General features: G+C 46.3%; 1 protein-coding gene, 1 long non-coding RNA gene and 1 pseudogene across 3 annotated transcripts in view; all 3 read left to right on the top strand.

Moving 5' to 3' along the window:
- Window positions 1-4,724: 4,724 nt before the first annotated feature.
- Window positions 4,725-22,352, top strand: part of ACSF2 (acyl-CoA synthetase family member 2) — a 38,352-nt gene continuing 20,724 nt past the window's right edge. For both annotated transcript variants that reach the window (XM_012463513.2, XM_021666802.2), the window contains exon 1: window positions 4,725-4,877. In XM_012463513.2, coding sequence (XP_012318936.1) covers window positions 4,750-4,877 — 128 coding nt within the window. In that variant the 5' untranslated portion in view covers window positions 4,725-4,749. The remainder of the gene's footprint in view (window positions 4,878-22,352) is intronic.
- Window positions 4,892-6,694, top strand: LOC135270965 (uncharacterized). The gene is made up of 2 exons (XR_010339120.1): window positions 4,892-5,459; window positions 6,482-6,694. It is a non-coding gene; the product is annotated as an uncharacterized LOC135270965 (long non-coding RNA).
- On the top strand, window positions 14,022-20,491 carry LOC135270964 (glycine cleavage system H protein, mitochondrial-like; annotated as a pseudogene).

A 22,352-nucleotide genomic window follows, 5' to 3' on the forward strand; every position in this document is an offset into this window, starting at 1 on the left:
AGCTCAGTTCTCAAACACACGGTGAAGGAAATTCTTTAAAAGGGCCATTTTTCACTTGTTACTTGGAGACACTCAATTACAACAGAGAGCTATAAAAAATTACACCAGAGAAAAGAGATTTGCTCAAGGTCATTGACAGAAAAATCACTAGGGTTGGATTCTTTCCAGATCTGACACTGAAGCTGACTCCAAGCCCAAGTAACCCCTTTGCACTCATTTGTTTACAGTGAAAACCTCATCAAACACATTTGTTCCTGTAATGACTGATAGTGCTAATCAGGAAGCCTCCTTCAGGCATGCTAATAAAACATTTTATTAAGAGAAATCACATACACCATCTTAGAAAATAAAATAAGAAAACAGCTTTTTTTTTTTTTTTTTAACAAAAGCCTGTTCTGTGTCCTCACTCTTCCTCCCAATGCCATGCCCCGAAGAGAAGCTTTTTTAAAAGCTGTGGGGAAATAGACATAAATAAAATATATCATTTTAGCCATTTTTAGGGGTACAGTTCAGTGGTATTAAGTACATTTATATTGGTATATAGCCATCACCACCATCCATCTCCAAAACCCTTTCATTTTCCTAAACTGAAACTATACCCATTAAACAAACAGTAACTCCCCGGTCCCCCACCACATCCCAACCCCTGGCAACCACCCATCCGCTTTGTCTCTACGAATTTGACTACTCTAAGTGTCTCATATGAATGGAATCCTACAGTATTTATTCTTTTGTGTTTGGCTTATTTCACTTAGCACAATGTGTTCAAGGTTCATGTGGATTGTAGCATGTATCAGAATTTCCTTCCTTTTTTGAAGGCTGAATAGTATTCTATTGTATGAATATACCACAGTTGTTTATCCATTCACTCATTGATGAATATTTGGGTTGTGTCTGCCTTTTGGCTATTGGGAATAATTTTGTTGTGAACACTGGTACACAAATGTTTGTTGGAGTCCCTACTTTGAATTATTTTGGGTATATACCCAGAAGTAGAATTGCTGGATCATATAACTCATTTTTAATTTTTTGAGGAACCACCATACTGTCTTCCATTGTGGTGGCCTCATTTTACATTCCCACCACCAATGCACACATGTTCAATCTCGCCACATCCTCACTAATACTTGTTATTTTCTGGGTTTTTTGTGTGTATTTTTTTTTTTTTTTTTTTGAGACAGGGTCTTGCTGAGTCACCCAGGCAGGATTGCAGTGGTGTGATCTCAGCTCACAGCAGCCTTGGCCTCTCAGGGTCAAGCAATCCTTCCACTTCAACCACACACCACCACACACTTGGGTAATTTTTGTTTTTTGTACAGACAGTTTCTCACTTCATTGCCCAGGCCTGTCTGAAAATCCTGGACTCAAATGATCTGTCCACCTTGGCCTCCAAAAGTGCTGGGATTACAAGCATGAGCACCTGCACCCGGCCTGTTGTTGTTGTTGTTGTTTTGAGATGGAGTTTTGCTCTTGTTGCCCAGGCTGGAGTGCAACAGCATGATCTCAGTACACTGCAATCTCCATCTCCTAGGTTCAAGTGATTCTCCTGAGTAGCTGGGATTACAGGTATGGGCCACTATGCCCGGCTAATTTTGTATTTTTAGTAAAGACGAGGTCTCTCCTTGTTGGTCAGGCTGGTCTTGAACTCCCAACCTCAGGTGATCTGCCCGCTTCGGCCTCCCAAAATGCTGGGATTATAGCTGTGAGGCACCGTGCCTGGCCTGTTGCTGTTTTTAATTAATAGCCATCCTAATGGGTGTGAGGATGGTTTTGATCTGCATTTCCCTAATTTCTGGTGATGTTGAGCAATTGCTCATCTGTGTATCTTCTTTGGAGATATATTTCTTTGGGGAATATATATATATTTATATAGGTATTGCATATATATGGTGAAATATCCATTTAAGTCGAAAGAGAATCATTTGAACTATTGTAACTATTTTGTTTTATCTTCTGCTACTTGCCTCTAAATAACATATTTATTTTGCCATTTCTAGATTTTCTGTTTGATAAGTGGGGATTATCGCCCATCTCTCCTCCCCAAGTCCTGCTGGTATAGTTTTATTATTATTTTTATACATAATGACATACTCCTTTATTTTTATTTTATACTCCCCCGGAGCCCCTTCCCTCTCAACTACTGTCAGATGTAACTTCCAAGGCTAGTGATATTACATTTACATTCTGTTCTGTAACTGTGACTAGGTCTTCTGGACTTTATTCATAGGTTGATGTTAAGAATGAAAAAAAATCAATAAATGGTGTTTACATTTTGAGCCTGCTTTTGGAGCTCAGAAGCAGGATATTGGCAAAGGTGAGGGAATAAGGGCTTTCTCATGGTAGCCAGTGGCATGAGGCAAATTACAAGGACCATAAATCATGCAAGTCATGTGCAGTACAAAGGAGATGTGATGGCTCAGGTAGAAACTCCCTCAGGGAGCCGTGGGGAATTGAATTGGTTAAAGGGAAGGAAAGGGAAGGAAAGCTGGAAGGCCTGAATGGGCCATGTGCCCTGCTCCCCACTTCCCTATACTGGCCCAAGAATGCTGAGTCGACAGGATTCCCCCAGCATGATTCATGGACTCCCCCACCAGCCATCTTGACTTTCTCCCAGCCCTCCCCCCATCCACAGAACCAGTGCCTACCAGGGTTTTGCAGAAAGAAAATAATTCCCCCTCCTAAAAAAGGTTTGCAATTCCTAACAAAGGAAAGTCTTAGCGTGAAGACAAGAGAGGAAGGAGAGGATGGAGAAAAAACAACCACTGTAAACTGGCCAACGATCAGTGCTGTGCCACCTACTCAATTCTTACCCTAACCCTCTGTGTGAAGTTGGTATTATTATCCCCATTTGACAGACAATGAGGCTGGAGAGGCCCCATGACTTGCCCAAAGCCACAAAGAGACTACGGGCTGAGCCTTGGCCTATGTTTAAGAGGCTGAACCTCTTTGGGACTCAGTTGCTTCATTCAAAAAAACAAAGACACATTCCAAGCATGCCTGTTCCTTGCAGGGTGTTTTTGAGGGTCAGAGAAAATGTCCCTGAAGAGCCTGGCATGTACAAAACATCCTGAAATTGGTGGCTAAGATTCCACGGCCTGTGCGTCAGGAAAGCCCAGTGTCTTGAAAAGCCGAGGCTGGAGCTAAGTTCAAGGAGGAACTCACTTGTCTCCTGCTCTAGGACTGACTCTCAAACTAGCCAGAAGAGTGGACAAACCTACAAGATCAGAACCTACCCCTCACTTCATAGGCCCAGAGAGGGGCAACAGTTTACCCAGGGTCACCCAGCAAGCTAGAGGCTGAGCCTGCCAGCCAGGGCTGGGACTCCAGACTTGTGAATTCCCCAGCACTCCCTATTACCTGGTCCGCTATCAGAGACAGTCTAACTGGGAAGGCATGTCCTTGTAGGCCCAGCCTCACATGATCTCTTTGTTCCTCCGTCTCTTCCTGCCCCAACCCCACAGAAACTGAAATGTGGGGACCCTCCCTAGGAGCTGGGGCTCCAGGGGGGATTTGAGGTCACGCTCAAGATTATAAAGAGGCTCAGAGTGAACTCCTTCTCATGACCAAAATGGAGCCAGAGTTCCCAGACAAGGGCAAAGGTCCTGTCAAGGCAGGCTCCACCCCCAACCACCGCTTCTGCCCTGTAGTTTACTTCATCTCCTCCCATCAGAAGAGGGGAGGTCACCCTGCCAGGGCCCTTCCCTTGTTCTTCTCCAGCTCCTTCTCTAGAGGAAGGACCATGGCTAGGTGAGGCAATGCGGACCTGGAACACATATACACTGTGCTGCTCTTTGGTGCCCAGTACCACCTTTCCTAGCCAGGATTAGAGCGGGACTATCACCTTCTCTGTCCTGCATATCTGCCCGGGTCTTAGTACCCCACCCACCCCTGGGCCTCAGGAACCCTAAGGAGGGGCATAGGGTTGCTTTCTATTCACACCTGCGGTAGCACAGGGAACTGTGCCACAGGCCCCAAGACAGGCAGATGGAGGATGAAATACACAGGTCCCAGTCCCTGAGGCCACTTTAGAGTGCACTGCCCCCAACCCTGTGCAGAAGGGTCAAAGCAGAGGCGCCCGGGAGGGAGGGGAGGATGCCTCGTGTGAGATGGGGTACGAACTGGTGTCTCTTCTGAAGCTGAAATCTGGCCTTGGCTGGAACTCCGGCACCAGCAGGCCCGGTGGCGGCTCACCATCGACACCCTTTGTCACGGCTGCCTCCCCACACCAGCGGGCCCTGTGCTCCAGTTGGCATGCCTCAAGGGTGCTTCGCGCCTGCTCCTTTGGCCTCTGGCTCGCAAGTAGCGGGGCCAGCACGTGACCCGAGAGCTAAAGTGGTAGGGGATGGAAGGATCTTGACCTTGCCATCTGGCCCCGCACGGATGTGCGGCTGGCTCTCCCTCTAGGAAATCAACAAACTTTTGCGCCCCTAAAGTCCAGGCCCCTGAGGATGGTCGCGAGGAAGATCTGTCTCAGGCTGCAGCTGGGGCCTTCAGATCCAGAGGAAACGAGGGCCATTCTTCGAGGGTGGGAGGGGGAGGGCCGCAAGGTTCGAGGGGAAGGTGGCCCCGCGCTAAGTCTCCACCGCCGCGCCTCGCCACGCCCCACCCTCTGGGACCGAGTCCGCCGCACCCCATAGGCAGAGGCCACCCTCCCCGCCTCCCCGCCTGCTCCGCGCCCGCCTCCGCGCTCGCCCCGCCTCGGCTTACTTTAAAAGTTTACTCCGGCCGGGACGCAGGGCGAAGCGAATCATGGCTGTCTACGTCGGGATGCTGCGCCTGGGGAGACTGTGCGCCGGGAGCCCGGGGGTGTTGGGGGCCCGGGCCGCCCTCTCTCGGAGTTGGCAGGAAGCGAGGTTGCAGGGTGTCCGCTCCCTCAGGTACGGGGCCCCGGGAAGAGAGGGGGCGGGGCAGTTCTCCGGTAGAGGAATTTGGGGGTACCGCCGAGCTTAGGAAGCCCCATCTCTGGACCTCTGCAATGGGGGGTAGGTACCCGCCCCTCCCCCGCCCCCCACCAGCACCTAGGCAATAGGAAAAGCTGGCTTGGCCTGATGGACTGGGGCTTCAGCTGGGGGCTGCAGGGACTTCGAGTTCTGGTCCAAGACTCTCGATTCTCTCCTTTATGGGCACAGAGGGCAAGGAGTGTGGGCTTTCAGGAGACTATTCCGATGGGGAGGAGCAAGGGCCAAGGCCTGGGCTGTACCCCCAGGACGCTGCCTCTGAGTTCTGGGCAAACTTGTCCCTTCATGGGCAAACTTGGGGATCAGCCCCAGTCTCCCCGACCCAGGCCGCTAAACTTAGCAGTCTCCTCTCTCCTTATCAGCTGCGGACTAACATAGCTTTCATTCTTTGCTACCTACTCCTGGGCCTATTTTCGTCTGTCCTCAGTGCGAGGGGTGGGATGGAAGCTGCAGATAGAGGATGTGAGTTCCCAGTAGCTTCGCTGCCTCTGCAGCAGCACAGTAAGTAAAGCTGCCTCCCCGGTGCGTGGCCAGTCCCTGGGAGGACCCCGTGAAATTGCAAATGTGAAAGTGCATGAGTCACAGAGAGCAGGCCGCCACCGATGCTATCAGCGCTGTTAGCTTCAGCACCACCATCGGGGAGCCCTGTGCACCTCTGAGCCTGTCCTACCACTCAGCTCGGCCAGATACTAAGTCTGTGGTCAGGACACCACTTTCAACATCAGATGGGGTGTGGACCCGGACATGGAAAAGGGAGAGGAAGCCGGAACAAAGCTGTGTCTCAGAGAACTAGATTTGTTTTTGTTTGGGAAAAGGCTAAGTGGGAAGAGTTGGAGGGACATGCAGACTCTTTTTTGGCTGGAATCCAAGATCACACGTTTTGAACTTGCTGGTTCCTGAATGCTAGAAAGCATGCAATCACTCTGCCTAATTTGCTCGGAAAACTAAGTGGACGAAGGCTGGTCAGTAGACGGGATTGAGGTGAAGACAGTGCGGTCCTCTTCCCAGTGAGCCTGGGAAGTCACTCACTACTTCCTAGGGTCTCCCTAGGCAAGTTCAGCCCTCCCCTGACCCCCTAGTCGCTAATCCTCTCCCCTGGACTCATGGGTGCCCTCTCAGGCTGGGAGGACTGTAAGGAAAGTTACTCCTCAAAGTGTACATATTTTATCATACCAAATCAGGCCACAGGGGAGTCTCTCAGCCTACTCTAGCTCAGTAGTCTGCCCAATACAAAACAAACAAATAAATAAATAATAAGTCCCGCCACCTGGCAACATTTCTGACCTTTGACTTTTTTGTCTATAAACAAAATAGGTCACTTACCTGCTGCAGGCCTGTGACCTCTGAGAGCACCAAGCTTCAAAGAAATTCTTTTTGCTGTGTCAAGAGAAGACCCATTTGTCCAGAGAGATGATTTTCTGAGTGTTTGGCCTAACTGCTTGCCATTCCTTCCACTCCCTTGTGCTTGCACCCTTTTTGGCTGTGGTGGTTTTACCTGATTTCTCTCCTACTTTCCCCTTCAGAAGCCATAGGCCTCAGGCCAAACATGCTGGTTCAAGCCTGTAATCTCAGCACTTTGGAAGGAAGAAGCAGTAGGATCACCTGAGCCCAGGAGTTCAAGGCTGCATTGGGCCATGATCATGCCACTGCACTCTAGCCTGTGTGGCAGAGCAAAACCTAGATTCAAAAAATAAAAATAAAGGCTGAGTGGGTGGCTCATGCCTGTAATCCCAGCACTTTGGGAGGCCCAGTTGGGTAAATCACTTGAAGTCAGGAGACCGGTTTGGCCAACATGGTGAAACCCCATCTCTACTAAAAATACAAAAATCAGCAAGGCATGGTGGCATGTGCCTGTAATCCCAGCTACTAGGGTGGCTGAGGCAGGAGAATTGCTCAAACCTGGGAGGTGGAGGTTGCAGTGAGCCAAGACTGCACCACTGCACTCCAGCCTGGGTGACAGAGCGAGACTCCGTCTCAAATATAAATAAATAATAAGAAGAAATAAAGGCTGAGCCAGGCACGGTAGCTCACACCTGTAATCCCAGCACTTTGGGAGGCCGAGGCAGGTGGATCACGAGGTCAAGAGATCGAGACCATCCTGGTCAACATGGTGAAACCCCGTCTCTACTAAAAAAATACAAAAAGTTAGTTGGGCATGGTGGCACGTGCCTGTAATCCCAGCTACTCAGGAGGCTGAGGCAGGAGAATTGCCTGAACCCAGGAGGCGGAGGTTGTGGTGAGCAGAGATCGCGCCATTGCACTCCAGCCTGGGTAACAAGAGCGAAACTCCATCTCAAAAAAAAAAGAGAAATAAAGGCTGAGTGTGGTGGCTCATGCCTGGAATCCTAGCACTTTGGGAGGCTGAGGCAGGTGAATCACTTGAAGTCAGGAGTTCAAGACCAGCCTGGCCAACATGGTGAAATCCCATCTCTATTAAAAATGCAAAATTAGCTGGGCATGGTGGCACATGCCTGTAATCCCAGTTACTTTGGAGGCTGAGACAGGATAATTGCTTGAACCTGGGTGGCAGAGGTTGCAGTGAGCCAAGATTGCACCATTGCACTCCAGCCTGGGCAACAAGAGGAAAACTCCATCTTAAAATAAATAAATAAAAATAAAAAATAAAATAAAAAAAGAAGTGTCAGGGCTGAAACCTTCAGCAAACATTCCTGAGAACACATTCTGTGTCGTGCACCTAGACTGCTGTGGATATAGAGGCTACAGAACTCAGTCCTCAGCCTGCCAGGAACTTGCAGTCTCATGGGAGGGGAAATAAATCAAGGTGAGCACTCTTGGGCATTGTAAGTGCCATGGTGAGGAATGCACTTGGACTTCTATCCTGTTTTCTCCAATCTGCTCACACACAGCCTGCTTTCCTGCTGCCCAACTCCCAGGCCTATTACTTATCAGATCCTGGTTTTGCCTGATAGAAAAGGGCAAGGACTTTGAGGTTAGACTGTCCCAGATGACACAGCTCTGGCTCCTCTATCTGTTGGCTGCATGACCTCAACATGTTGCCTAACCTCTGACCTGGTTAGCTCATCACTCATGCAAAGCTTTCTCTTCTTCTCAGCCTTTCCTTTGAGGCAGGACTGGTCCCTGGAAACCCTTGACTGGTGTCTGAGTGAGAATTCTGACTGCTTTGAAGGTAGGAGAGGATCCCCTCCTTGGTAGCCTCTTCCTGGAACCCAATTCTTTCTCCTAGCTGGTCACCAAGGTGGTGACTTCCGTCCAGCTACATGTCCAGTCCTTGGCTCTGATGGGCAGATCATGAGGTTAAGAGATCAAGACCATCCTGGCCAACATGGTGAAACCCTGTCTCTACTAAAAATACAAAAATTAGGGTGTGGTGGCAGGCACTTGTAGTCCCAGCTACTCAGGAGGCTGAGGCAGGAGAATTGCTTAAACCCGGATGGTAGAGGTTGCAGTGAGCAGAACCCAGGAGGTGGAGGTTGCAGTGAGCAGAGATCATGCTACTGTACTCCAGCCTGGGTACAGAGCAAGACTCCATCTAAAAAAAAAAAAAAAAAAAAAGAAATCTCACTTGTGCTTGAATCATTATGAACCTCGGTGTGATCATAGCTGACTATAACCTCAAATTTCTGGGCTCAAGCCATCCTCCCATCTCAGCCTCTGTAATAGGACTATAGGCAAATGCCACCATACTCAGATAATTTTTTTGACATCTGTTATTGAGGATATTTTTAAATTTTTTGTAGAGATGAGGGTTATGCAGTGTTGCCCAAGTTGGTCTCAAACTCCTGCCTCAAGCACTCAAGTGATCCTCCTGCCTTGGCCTCCTAAAGTGCTAGGATTATAGGTGTGAGCTGCTGAGCACAGCCTCTGTTTTACTTCAATCTACAAATGGAAACTTTGGAGGCAGGCAGGTCTGGATTCAAATGAACCACTTTTTTTTTTTTTTTTTTTGAGGTGGAGTCTTGCTCTGTTGCCCAGGCTGGAGTGCAGTGGCGTGATCTCGGCTCACTGCAACCTCTGCCTCCCGAATTCAAGCAATTCTCTGCCTCAGCCTCCCGAGTAGCTGGATTACAGGCACCTGCCATCACGCCCAGCTAATTTTTGTATTTTTAGTAGAGACAGGGTTTCACTGTCTTGGCCAGGCTGGTCCTGAACTCCTGACCTTGTGATCCACCCACCTCAGCCTCTCAAAGTGCTGGGATTACAGGATGAACCACCACGCCCAGCCCAGACAATACTTTTTACAAATTAGTTGGGTGTGGTGGCATGCACCTGTGGTTCCAGCTACTTGGGAGGCTGAGGTAGAAGGATCTCTTGAGCCCAAGAGATTGAGGCTGCAATGAGCCTTGATCATACCACCGCACTCTAGCTTGGGTGACAGAGAGCCTGTCTCAAATAATAATAATAACAAAACAACATGCTGAGAATGGAAGCTCCCACCAATATAGAGTATCTTGTTCAAAATCTTTGCTGAGCCAGGCACGGTGTCTCACGCCTGTAATCCCAGCACTTTGGGAGGCTGAGGTGGGCGGATCACCTGAGGTCAGGAGTTCAAGACCAGCCTGGCCAACATGGCAAAACCCCATCTCTACTAAAAATACCAAAATGAGTTGGGCGTGGTGGCATGTGCCTGTAATCCCAGCTACTCAGGAGGCTGAGGCAAGAGAATCTCTTGAACCTGGGGGGTGGAGATTGCAGTGAGCTGAGATAGCACCACTTCACTCCAGCCTCGGCAAAAGAGCAAAACTCCATCTCAAAAAAAAAAAAAAAAATCTTTACTGTAGCCCTTACTACTCTTTGTAGTCGTTTGTAGTTTGTTCTTTGTAGTCAGTGTTTTTCATAGATCTCGTACTTCCTCAGGGAGGTTATGTGAATGGTAGAAAGGGCTTTATGGTATAATTACATACAGTAAACTGCAGCAATCTTAAGCGTACAGTTCAATGAATCTCAACAAATATGTCTGTCTATTACTCAACATCCCAAGATATAGAATTCATTTATTACTCCCAAACAGGGCCGTTCAGTAGAAATATAATGTGAGCCACATATATAATTTTACAGTTTTCCTTCTTTAAAAAGTAAAGAGAAATAGGAAATATTAATTTTACTTATTTATTTTTAAAATTTTTTATAGAGATGGGATCTCACTATGTTGTCCAGGCTGGTCTTGAGCTCCTAGGCTCAAGTGATCTTCTTCCCACCTCAGCCTCCTAAAGTGTTAGAATTACAGGAATGAGCCACCATGCCTGGCTGGAGACATTAATTTTAATGATATATATTTTTTAGCCTAGTGCAGCCAAAATTATTTCAACGTATGATCAACCTTGAAAAATTACTAGTGAGATATGTTACATTTTTTTCATAAAGTCTTCCAACTCAAATTATATTTAATGCATACAGCACATCTTAATTCAGATTAACCACATTTTGAGTGCCCCATAGCCACACGTGACTAGAGCTACCATATAGACCATGCTGTTCTAGAAATTTCTCTGGTACCCTTTTCCAGCCAATTCGCTTCCCCAGCCAGAGACAACTGCTGCTCTGATTTCTGTCTCCATGGATTAATTTTGTCTGTTCTTGAATCCTAGCGTGTGTATTCTGTACACTTTTGTGTTCGGCTTTTTTTGCTCAAAAGCCAAGGAGGGCTCTTGGGAGGAGCAGCTCATTCACCTTGACAAAAATTCACAAAAGCGAGTGTTACATATTAAACAGCTCAATGTTTCAGAGTTCTGTATGTATTCTAGTACTATTCCTTTGTCAGACATGTGGCTTTCAAACATTTTTTCCTACTTTGTAGCTTTTTTTTCATCCTCTTAATAGGGTCTTTTGCTGACCAAAAATTCTTCTAATCCTTTTTTTTTTTGAAACAGAGTCTCACTCTGTGACCCCACAGCTGGAGTGCAGTGGTACAACCATGGCTCAGTGCGGCCTCAACCTCCCAGGCTCAAGTGATCCTCCTGCCTCAGCCCCCCAAGTAGCTGGGACTATGGGTACATGCTGCAAAACCCAGCTAATTTTTAAATTTTTTCATAGAGATGGGGTTCCGCTGTGTTGCCCAGGTTGGTCTTCAACTCCCAGGCTCAAGTGTTTTTCCCATGTCAGCCTCACAAAGTGCTGGGATTACTTTACAGATGTGACATAGAGCAATTTTTTTTTTAATTATGATAAAGTCTAGTTTATAAAGTCGAGTTTAGTGGGGTTTTTTTTCAGATGGGGTCTCATTATGTTGCCCAGGCTGGTCTCCAACTCCCAAGTTCAGGCAGTCCTCCTGCCTCAGCCTCCCAAGTAGCTGGGACTACAGGTGCATGCCACTGCACCCAGCTCTCAGTGGGTTTCTTTGTTGTTTGTTTTTAATGGATCATGCATTTGATGTCAAGTCTTAGAACTTTTTGCCTAGCTCTAGAACCAGAAGATTTTATAATTTTTTTTAAGTTTTTCATTTTACACTTAAGTCTGTGATTCATTTTATTTTTGCTTCTATAAAATGTGAAACTTACTCAAAGTTAGTTGTTTTTTTGTTTTTTTGTTTTTTTTCCGAGACGGGCTTTCACTCTTGCCTAGGCTGGAGTGCAATGGGGTGATCTCAGCTCACTGCAACCTCCGCCTCTCGGGTTCAAGTGATTCTCCTGCCTCAGCCTCCCAAGCAGCCGGGATTACAGGCGCATGCGACCACACCCAGCTAATTTTTGTGTCTTCAGTAGAGACGGGGTTTTGCCATATTGCCCAGCCTGATCTCAAACTCCTGACCTCAGGTGATCCACCCACCTCAGCCTCCCAAAGTGCTGAGACTACAGGTGTGAGCCACCACGCCCGGCCGTTCAATTTCATTTTGAAAGCCTCACTGGCGGCTAGCTAGTATGGCACCCTCCCCAGGAAGCAGGGGGTGGCCTAAGCTTGGGGCTGTTCTGCAGTTCTCTGGGCCTTTTACAAGTCAAGATTCTGAGTCCTTGATCCTCCCTCCCCAGTGGCTTCTGAAGAGGCCTTTCCCAGGGCCTGAGGCAATTCCAGTCCCTAGAAGGGGCAGCGTCCACCTGTAAACCTCTGGTCCAGATTCCAAGAACCTCCACCTAGCAGGTAATATGTAACGGGAGGCAAACAAACAGCTTCTTCTCGTAGATTCTCCATTGAAGATCTGTTTGCACAGGCATTTGCAAGCCTCCCTGCCAGCCAGGGCTCCCTCCCTGCTAACCAGGGCTCCCACAACCACAGGTGTGCACCACGACATGTGCCCATGGTCTCTACCAGGCTGTGTCAGAACTATGCAATCCACAGTGACCTTTAGCCCCTGACTTTAGTTGCCAGTCCTGAGTGTCACAGAATGCCACTGCTATTTCACCTGCATTACCCTGAACCAGCCGGCTCGTGTTTATTACTCAGTTCCTGCTGGTAGGCAAGGCTGGGCTGGGCAGGGCTAAAGCTGGGGCAGGAGGCTTTCCATGTGTGTCCGACCAGGTGGCTGCACTGGTAGGGCGCAGAGCCACTATGGGTTGGTGCCAGGAGAGGTGAGCTGGCTCACAAGAGCAGAACAATGAGAGAACAGGCAGGAAAGGAAAACAGACACCATAAGGAGATTGTGGAAGAGTAGGTGTGTGCTCAAGGGCTGCCAAGCGGAAGGCCTAGTGGGGGCAGCTGTTGAAGGGGCTGTCCCAGGAGGGATTCCCCAGGGGCCGGAGGCACTCAGAGGGCTCCCCGTCAGCAGGTTCATGCCAGCGGTGCTTGAAACAAAACTAAACTAAAGGCCAGGCGTGGTGGCTCATGTCTGTAAGGGCCCACAGGGCAGGCTGAGGAGGGGCTGCAGAGTAAAGAGCAGTGCACCCGGAAAAGCGTCCAGATTTGCCACCTATCAGGGTCAGAACCTTAGGAAAATGAACCTCTTGTTTCTTTACCCTTAAAAAGAAATGGTTCAAGAGTAACGTGAGAATCATATGAGACACCCAGGCTGGAGTGCAGTGGCACCATCTCTGCCCATTGCAGTCTCGAGCTCGCCAGGCTCAGGTGATCCTCCCAACTTAGCCTTCCCAGTAGCTGGGACCACAGGTATGCATCAGCACATCCAGTTAAGTATTTTTTGTGTTGTTTGTAGGGATGGGGTTTCACCATGTTGCCCAGGCTGGTCTCGAATTTCTGGTCTCAAGCAATCCACCGGCCTTGGCTTCCCAAAGTGCTGAGCTTACAGGCATGAGCCACCATGCCTGCCTGGAGGTCCTTTTAAGTCACAGTCTTAAAAGACTTGTATTGCATTGGGGTCTTGGGAGCCAGACAGTCCTGGGTTTTAATTCCAGGTTGGCTGTTTACACGCTCTGTGGCTTTGAGGGAGGCGCTGCATTTCTTGGAGCCTCATTGCCTCATCTGTAAAATGGGTCTGTATCTTGGTCAGGGAGTGGTTTTGAAGATCACAGTAGATTAGGCATGCAGGGTCTTTAGAAGAGAGCTGGCATGAGGACACAGCAATAAACATCAGCTCCCATTTTTCTGAAATCTGCTTTTTCACCCACAGTACATTAGACATTTTCCATGTCTCTAAATATATGTCTCCTTTTTATTTTATTTTATTTTATTTTATTTTATTTTATTTTATTTTATTATTCTTTTTGAGATAGGACCTTACTCTGTCTCCCAAGCTGGAGTGCAGTGGCATAATCATGGCTTACTGCAGCCTTGACTTTGTGGGTTCAAGCAATTGTCCTGCCTTAGCCTCTCAACTAGCTGGGACATAAGCAGCCACCCCCATGCCTGGCTAATTAAAAACATTTTTTGACTGGGCCAGGTGGCTCACACCTGTAATCCCAGCACTTTGGGAGGCCGAGGCGGGTGGATCACCTGAGGTCAGGAGTTCAAGACCAGCCTGGCCAACATGGCAAAACCCTGTTTCTACTAAAAATACAAAAATTAGCCTGGTGTGCTGGTGCACACCTGTAGTCCCAGCTATTCAGGAGGGTGAGGCAGGAGAATCATTTGAACCCCAGAGGCAGAGGTCGCAGTGAGCTGAGATCATACCACTGCATTCCAGCCTGAATGACAAGAGTGAAACTCTGTCCACAAAAACAAAACAAGATGAAACTTTTTTTTTTTTTTTTTTTTTTGTAGAGACAGGATCTACCATATTGCCCAGGCTGATCTCAAACTACTGGAATCAAGTGATCCTCCTGCCTCAGCCTCCCAAAGTGCTGGGATTACAGGCATGAGCCACCACTCCGGCCTTTTAGTTGAGTTTTGTTTTAGAGAGAGGGTCTTTCTCTGTCACCCAGGCTGGCATGCAGTAGCACATTCATGGCTTACTGCAGCCTTGACCTATTAGGCTCAAGCGAACCTCCTGCCTCAGTCTCTCGAACAGCTGGGACCACATGTAGCTATTTGTTTTTTTGTAGAGATGCGGTCTCAATATGTTGTTCAGGCTGACCTGAGCTCCTGAATTCAAGCGATTTGCCTGCCTTGGCATCCCAAAGTGGTGGAATTATAGGCTGTGAGCCATTTGCCTGGCCACATCTTCATTTTTTAATGACATAGTGTTGTATTGTATATGCTCTCTAATTTAGTTATCTAATCTCTTACTCATAGGAATAGTTTTTTCCCAGTTCTTTGCTAAGCAGCAATTAATGTCTCTATTCATACCTTTAGGCATTTTTTAGGTCTGTTGGTTTGTTTTTTCAGAATAGATCCCTAGAAGCAGAATTGCCAGGTTTTCAAAAGGTATGCATATTAAAAATGTTAATAGATATTATCAAATCAGAAGGGATCCAGATTTACAGGTTCTGAAGCTAGCACAGTTTGGGATGCCCTCTTTCTAAACAAGAATAAAAAACCCTTAAGTAGCAGATTCTGTGCAAACTGAAGATTGATTTGGAATAAGAAAAGAATTTGCTACAAATTGCTTGGAGCTTGAAGATTCTCTTTTGAGCTCTCTTTAAGCAATTTGTCAGAAATGCTGACAGATAAATGCTTCTTGATTTGCAGCCAGCATTCCCTCTCCAGTTTCCAGGAACTCCCAGCACCAGGGTGGTAGGCAGGGGCCAGGTTGGGAGGCATGCTGAAGTGTAAGTTTCTTAGGCTTCCTGCTTCTGTACTTACTGTCTTCTAAAAATCTCATACCAATTTACACTCCAGTATATTTCTTCACATCCTTGCCAACATTCCGTATAATCAGTAACTCTTGTTTTTATGTTGAAATTCATAGCTCTTTTATTAATCTTCTCTACTTGGGGAGCTTTATTTAGGCCCTATTGAATGCAGCATGATAATCTAATGCTGTAGCGTATCCTAAAATAACCTCTCCCACTGACTGCATAAAGCCAGCACAAACACGAACTTATGGGGGTTATAAGAATGAACTCTTATAGATGCAACTGCTTTCTAGTACTGCCTATTCTTTGACAAAAATGCCTATCATGGAAATTTGAAATTAAACTTAGACTCCTCTAGAAAGACAGCAATCTTTGGTTTGGGTAGAGGATTACTGATTTATTCTATTTTCTCTTCTCATAATGTGTCGTTTATTACAGTATCAGACAGGTTGAATTATTTTATATGTGTGTGTGTGTGTGTGTGTGTGTATGATTTTTGCGATAGCAGCTTTTTGGCCCTGGTAGTATAATAATTTAGATAAATGATCAAAAGGAAATGACTTTGAAATATCAGCCACTGGTTGGGCACGGTGGCTCACACCTGTAATCAGCACTTTGGGTGGGCGGATCACTTGAGGACAGGAGTTTGAGACTAGCCTGGCCAACATGGCAAAACCCCATCTTTACTAAAAACACAAAAAAATTAGCTAGGTGTGATGGTGCATGCCTGTAGTCCCAGCTACTCGGGAGGCTGAGGCAGGAGAATGGTTTGAACTGGGGAGGCAGACGTTGCGGTGAGCCGAGATGGTGCCACTGTACTCCATCCTGGGCGACTCAGTGAGATTCTGTGTCAAAAAAAAAAAAAAAAAAAGAAAAGAAATATAAGCCGTTAAAAAATCAGATATCTTCCTCAGCCCCCACACTTTCTCTCTGTAAACACACACACACACACACACACACACAGCTCCCACACTTTCTCTCTCTCTCTCTCACACACACACACACACACACTTTTGCCACCATTTGAAAATAAGTTGCAGGCATCATAATATCCATATTTTACTGGTCATTTGTCTTCCATCTTCTGTGACTTTGTGGCAGTTTGGTCATTATTGTCTTCTGTGTATAAGTGTCACTTGGTCTGTTTTAGTGAAAAAGTGTTTGCAATGATAATGTGGCTTTTTTGTTTTTAAGAGACTGGGGCTCACTCTTGCCCAGGCTGGAGTGCTGTGGCATGATCATAGCTTACTGCAACCTTTAAGTCCTGGGCTCAAGTTATCCTCCTGCCTCAGCCTCCTGAGTAGTTGAGACCACAGGTGCATGCCACTACCCCTGGCTAATTTTTTAATTTTTGTTAGAGACAGGATCTTACTGCATTGCTCAGGCTGGTCGTGAACTCCTGGACTCAGGCAATCCTCCCACCTTGGCCTCCCAAAGTACTGGGATTACAGGCATGAGCCACCATGCCTGACTTATGTGAGGCTGTTGATCAAGCTTTTTAGCAGTGGCTTGGACCAGTTGCTTAACGTTTCCATCTCAATGTGCTCCATCTTTAAAACCAAAATAAAAGTCCGTATCTCCTGCAAATTGCTGGGACAATGTGCCTCGAAAACCTGTATGATTGCATTGCAGAGGAGATACTCAGTGTTTTTTTTCTCTTCTTTTTAGATACCCTGCAATTTACCCATCTCTGCCTTCCCCTCTGAGAGTGCTTATCTTTTCCATAAAGCAGAATCATTACATTTTTGACTTGTCATTAAAAGTGTCTACAGGCTGGGCATGGTGGCTCACACCTGTAATCCCAACACTTTGGGAGGCCAAGGCAGGAAGATTGCTTGAGCTCAGGAGGTCAAGACTAGCTTGGGCAATATAGGGAAACACTCTGACTCTTACCAAAAAAAATTTTTTTTTAATTATTCAGGTCTGCTGGTGCATGCCTGTGGTCCCAGCTACTCAGGAGGCTGGGATAGGAGGATCGCTTGAAATTGGGAGGTCGAGGGTACAGTGAGCTGTGATCATGCCACTGCACTCCAGCCTAGGCTTTCAGGGCAAGACCCCATCTTTTAAAATATATATATATATATTTTACATACAAATATAAATAAATATATATATTTATATATACACACACACATATTATGCTGTGAACATGGCAATGCGAGTAGTCTGAGCATGCGGGCTGTGCTCTGTAGCCTGTGTGCAGTCCCGGCACCTGCCGCGCCCTGCCTGCTGAGGGCCTGGCAGCTGGGGGCTGGCGTCATCCGGACACTGTGCACGGGACTGGCTCTGCTCTCAGTGTGTAAATTCATAGAGAAACATGAATGAATAACAACAGAAAATGGTATTGGAACAGTGGGAATCAGCAATTTTGCACAGGAAGCATTGGGAGATGTTGTTTACTGTAGTCTGCTTGAAGTTGGGACAAAATTGAACAAACAAGATGAGTTTGGTGCTTTGGAAAGTGTGAAAGCTGCTAGTGAACTCTATTCTCCTTTATCAGGAGAAGTACCTGAAATTAATGAAGCTCTTGCAGAAAATCCAGGACTTGTAAACAAATTTTATTATGAAGATGGTTGGCTGATCAAGATGACACTGAGTAACCCTTCAGCACTAGATGAAATTATGAGTTAAGAAGCCTATGAGAAATACCTAAAATCTATCAAGGAGTGAAAATTGAACCCCTAAATAAACTAGTATGAAATAACACAACACAGCAGAGTTATCTTAAATTAGTGGTGGATAGAAGACTTAGAATAGCAACTTCTAGCATTACTGATGGGGGAAAAAAAAAACCTGCTAAAAAAACTCTACTAGCCAGGTGCAGTGGCTCACACCTGTAATCCCAGCACTTTGGGAAGCCAAGGCAGGTGGATCACCTGAGGTCAGGAGTTCGAGACCAGCCTGACCAACATGGAGAAACCCCGTCTCTACTAAAAATACAAAAATTAGCCGGATGTGGTGGCACATGCCTGTAGTCCCAGCTACTCGGGAGTCTGAGGCAGGAGAATCGCTTGAACCCAGGAGAAGGAGGTTGTGGTGAGCTGAGATCGTGCCATTGCACTTCAGCTTGGGCAACAAGAGCAAAACTCCATCTTAAAAAAAAAAAAAAACTCTACTAAGAATACAAAAATTAGCTGGGCGTGGTGGCAGGTACCTGTAATCCCAGCTACATGGGAGGCTGAGGCACGAGAATCACCTGAACCTAGGAGGCGGAGGTTGCAGTGAGCCGAGATCACGCCACTGCACTCCAGCCTAGGCGACAGAGTAAGACTTTGTCTCCAAAAAAAAAAAAAAGAAAGAAAAAAAATACATTGCAAAAAATTACATTGTAAAGCTTCCCTCTGGATCTTGCTAGAGCCTTGCGTTCAGTAAGCCATACTCTAAATGAGCAACTCTGTGTCATCAGCTGCTCTATGCTCCTGAACCCGTAGAGCATTCATCCATGTCTGAAACAGGTTGGCAGCGCTAACAGTCAGATTGTACTGTGACTGTCCAGAGAACACATCCTCAGGAAGGAAAAGCCTGGGACATTCAATAGGACTGTTTATTTTCTTGAGTAATTTCTAAGACAGATATCATGAACAGAAGTGTTTTCTTGGCTTGCCCAGCTTTATTTATTAATGTATGTATTTTGCACAGACATGCTATGTGCTGCTTTTATCTTTCTGACAGAATGTTAAATAGATGCTACAATCTTGTAAATTTAGTTTATTAATTATGACTATATTGGCAGTAGCTTAAGCCCTAAAAAGTTTTTAAACCACGTATTGAAGTATATGACAGATTCAGAAAAGTATAGTGTTTTTGTTTTTTTTTTTTTGAGACAATCTTAGCTCACTGCGATCTCTGCCTCCCGAGTTCAAGCAATTCTCCTGCCTCAGCCTCCCGAGTACCTGGGATTACAGGCACATACCACCATGCCTGGCTAAATTTTGTATTTTTAGTAGAGACGGGGTTTCACCATGTTGGTCAGATTGGTCTTGAACTCCTGACCTCAAGTGACCCACCCGCCTCGGCCTCCCAAAGTACTGGGATCACAGGTGTGAGCCACCATACCTAGCCAGAAAAGTACACATATTTTAAGGCCCACTTGATGCACTTTTGATAAACTGAATACACCCACATAACCAGCACTCAAATCAAGACACAGAACATGACCAGAAACCAGGAGTTCCCTCATGACCTCTTTAAGTCACTGACCCTCACCACCTGACCACTCTCCTGACTTCTAATAGCATAAATTAGTTTTGCCTATTTTGTACATATAAATGGAATTAGACAATATACCTTTTAAAATCTGCCTTCTTTCATTGAACATTATTTTTATGAGATTCATTCACATTTCTGGGTGTAATCATAGTTCCTTTGCTGTCATTACTGTATAATTACAAATAAGTCACCATTCCGTTGTTGATGGACATTTGGGTAGTTTCCACATTGGAAATGATACAAATATCCTAATACCTGTCTTTTGGTGAGCACATGTTTGATTTCTGTTGGCTATATGCCTAGGAGTAGATTATGTGCATTATTTTTTAAGTGTACATTCAATGGCTTATAGTATATTCACAGATATGTATAAACATCACTATAGTCAACTGTAGAACATTTTCATCACTGCACAGAGTTACCCTATGCCCTTGTAGCTATTATCTCTCTGCCCTAAGCAACCACTTAATCTGCTTTCTGTCTTTATAGAATTGACTATTCTGGACATTTCATACATATGGAATCATACTGTCTTGTATGATTAAAATAAGGATGGCCAGGAGTGGTGGCTCACTCTTGTAATCCCAGCACTTTGGGACGTTGAGACAGGTAGATCACTTGAGCCCAGGAGTTCAAGAACAGCCTGGGCAACATGGCTATATGCCATCCATCATAAGCCCTGTCTCTACCAAAAATACAAAAATTATCCGGCTATGGTGGTGCCCGCTTATAGTCCCAGATACTCGAGGGAGCTGAAACAGGAGGATCTCTTGAGCCCGAGAGACAGAGGTTATAGTAAGGTGAGATCATGCCACTGCACTCCAGACTGAGCCACAGAGTGAGACTCTATCTCAAAATAATAACAATAATAATAATAATGAGATGATCAAAGTATGATTTCATGAATCACTTGGTTTATTGCCATACAAAGAGATTTTGTTGTTGTTGTTGTTCACGTTCTTAAAGCGGGGAGAATAAAAAAACAAATACACTCCGGTGGCTCACGCCTGTAATCCCAGCACTTTGGGAGGCCGAGGCGGGTGGATCACGAGGTCAAGAGATCGAGACCATCCTGGTCAACATGGTGAAACCCCATCTCTACTAAAAATACAAAAAAAACTTAGCTGGGCATGGTGGCGCGTGCCTGTAATCCCAGCTACTCAGGAGGCTGAGGGAGGAGAATTGCCTGAACCAGGAGGCTGAGGTTGCGGTGAGCCGAGATCGCGCCATTGCACTCCAGCCTGGGTAACAAGAGCGAAACTTCGTCTCAAAAAAAAAAAAAAAAAAAAACAGATACACTCAATAGAGGAGGTCCCTTAGCCACATAGTGAGGGAGTTCCAATCTGTTAGAGTCCAATTATTAAAGTCTAATTGCTCACTTAGGATGAAAGCAAGCCTCTGTGGGAAGTAAAGTCTAGCTGAAGCTTGAGGCTACCTTTAGAGAAGAGATTCTCCACTAGATCCTCCGCTAGATGGCTTGACCATGCTAGAGGGTGTACCAGAGTTGGGTGAAGCTGTGGAAATTAGCTCAAAGGTTAATTGGGTGTGGACTTAGCTCAGCCTGAGCTCTCAATCTTCAGAGAAGCACTCAGACAGAGTGTAGCCCTGCCACAGCCCAAGGTCTCAAAGTGTCTGTCAAATTCTTGGGTTTATCTGTACAGTCATGCGATGCTTAACCACGGGAACACATTCTGAGAAATACTTCGGGCGATTTTGTCATTGTGCAGACATCATCAAGAGCATTTACACAAGGCTAGATGGTAGCGTCTACTACACACCTAAGCTAGTGGTAGAGCCGGTTGCTCCTAGGCTGCAAACCTGTACAGCACGTCACTGTCCCGAATCCTGTAGGCCATTGTAAGTATTCGTGTATCTGAACATATCTAAACGTAGAAAAGCTATAGTAAAAATACAGTAGTACAGTATAATTTTTTTTTTTTTGAGATGGAGTCTCACTCGATCACCCAGGCTGGAGTGCAGTGGCATGATCTCAGCTCACTGCAATCTCTGCCTCCTGAGTTCAAGCGATTCTCCTGCCTCAGCCTCCTGAGTAGCTGGGATTACAGGCACACACCACCACACCCAGCTAATTTTTCTATTTTTAGTAGAAACAGGGTTTCACCATGTTGGTCAGGCTGGTCTCGAACTCCTGACCTTGTGGTCCACCTGCCTCAGCCTCCCAAAGTGCTGGAATTATTGGCGTGAGCCACCACGCCCAGCTGGCTGAGGGTTTCCATACTGGGCGTCCTGTCCACAGGCCACAGCAACCCTGCTGCAGATCCGTCCAATTCTTTGACATCAAGAAGTTGATCCAGGCCAGGAGTGGTGGCTCATACCACCAACACATTGGGAGGCCGAAGCAGGTGGATCACTTGAGGTCAAGAGTTTGAGACCAGCCTGGCCAACACGGTGAAACCCCATCTCTACCAAAAAACACAAAAATTTAATTAGGCATGGTGGCACATGCCTGTAATCTCAGCTACTCAGGAGGCTGAAGTGGGAGAGTCGCTTGAACCCAGGAAGTGGAGGCTGCAGTGAGCAGAGATCACACCACTGCACTCTAGTCTGGGAGATAGAGTGACACTCTGTCTCAAAAAAAAGTTGATCCTGTGAGCCATTTCCATGTTGTGGATTTGCTGGCAGGTTTCATAGCTCTCCTGCTGTCACTGTCAGCATGGCTTCTCATAGTACCACCTACGCTTAATGTCCTCAGTGAGTCCCTCCATGGTGAGGACTCTTTTTAGGGTCCCGAATGTGCCTTTCACATTCCCTTCCTGTGCCATCATAAGTCCTGGCAATGAACTTCAGGTTTTAAACCCACGAGCTTAGATCTAAGTCTCCACTCTGGCAGGCCTGATGTTCCATACCCAGATGACCCCTGTAATCCCAATAATCGATTCCATTGTTTAGATGGATATACCACAGTTTGTTTATCCATTCATCTTTGCTGGACATTTGGTTCGTTTCCACCTTTTGGGTATTGTGTATAGTGTTGCTGTAAACATTCATGTACAGGTTTTTGTTCATTTTTTTTTTGAGACGGAGTCTCACTCTATCACCCAGGTCAAAGTGTAGTAGCTTGCTGTAGCCGCAACCTCTCAGACTCAAGTGATCCTTCTACCTAGGCCTCCAGAGTAGCTGGGAC

The sequence above is a fragment of the Aotus nancymaae genome, unplaced genomic scaffold (assembly GCF_030222135.1).
Source record: "Aotus nancymaae isolate 86718 unplaced genomic scaffold, 86718_ANA_hifiasm-v0.15.2.pri h1tg000072l, whole genome shotgun sequence".
NCBI classification, from domain to species: domain Eukaryota; kingdom Metazoa; phylum Chordata; class Mammalia; order Primates; family Aotidae; genus Aotus; species Aotus nancymaae.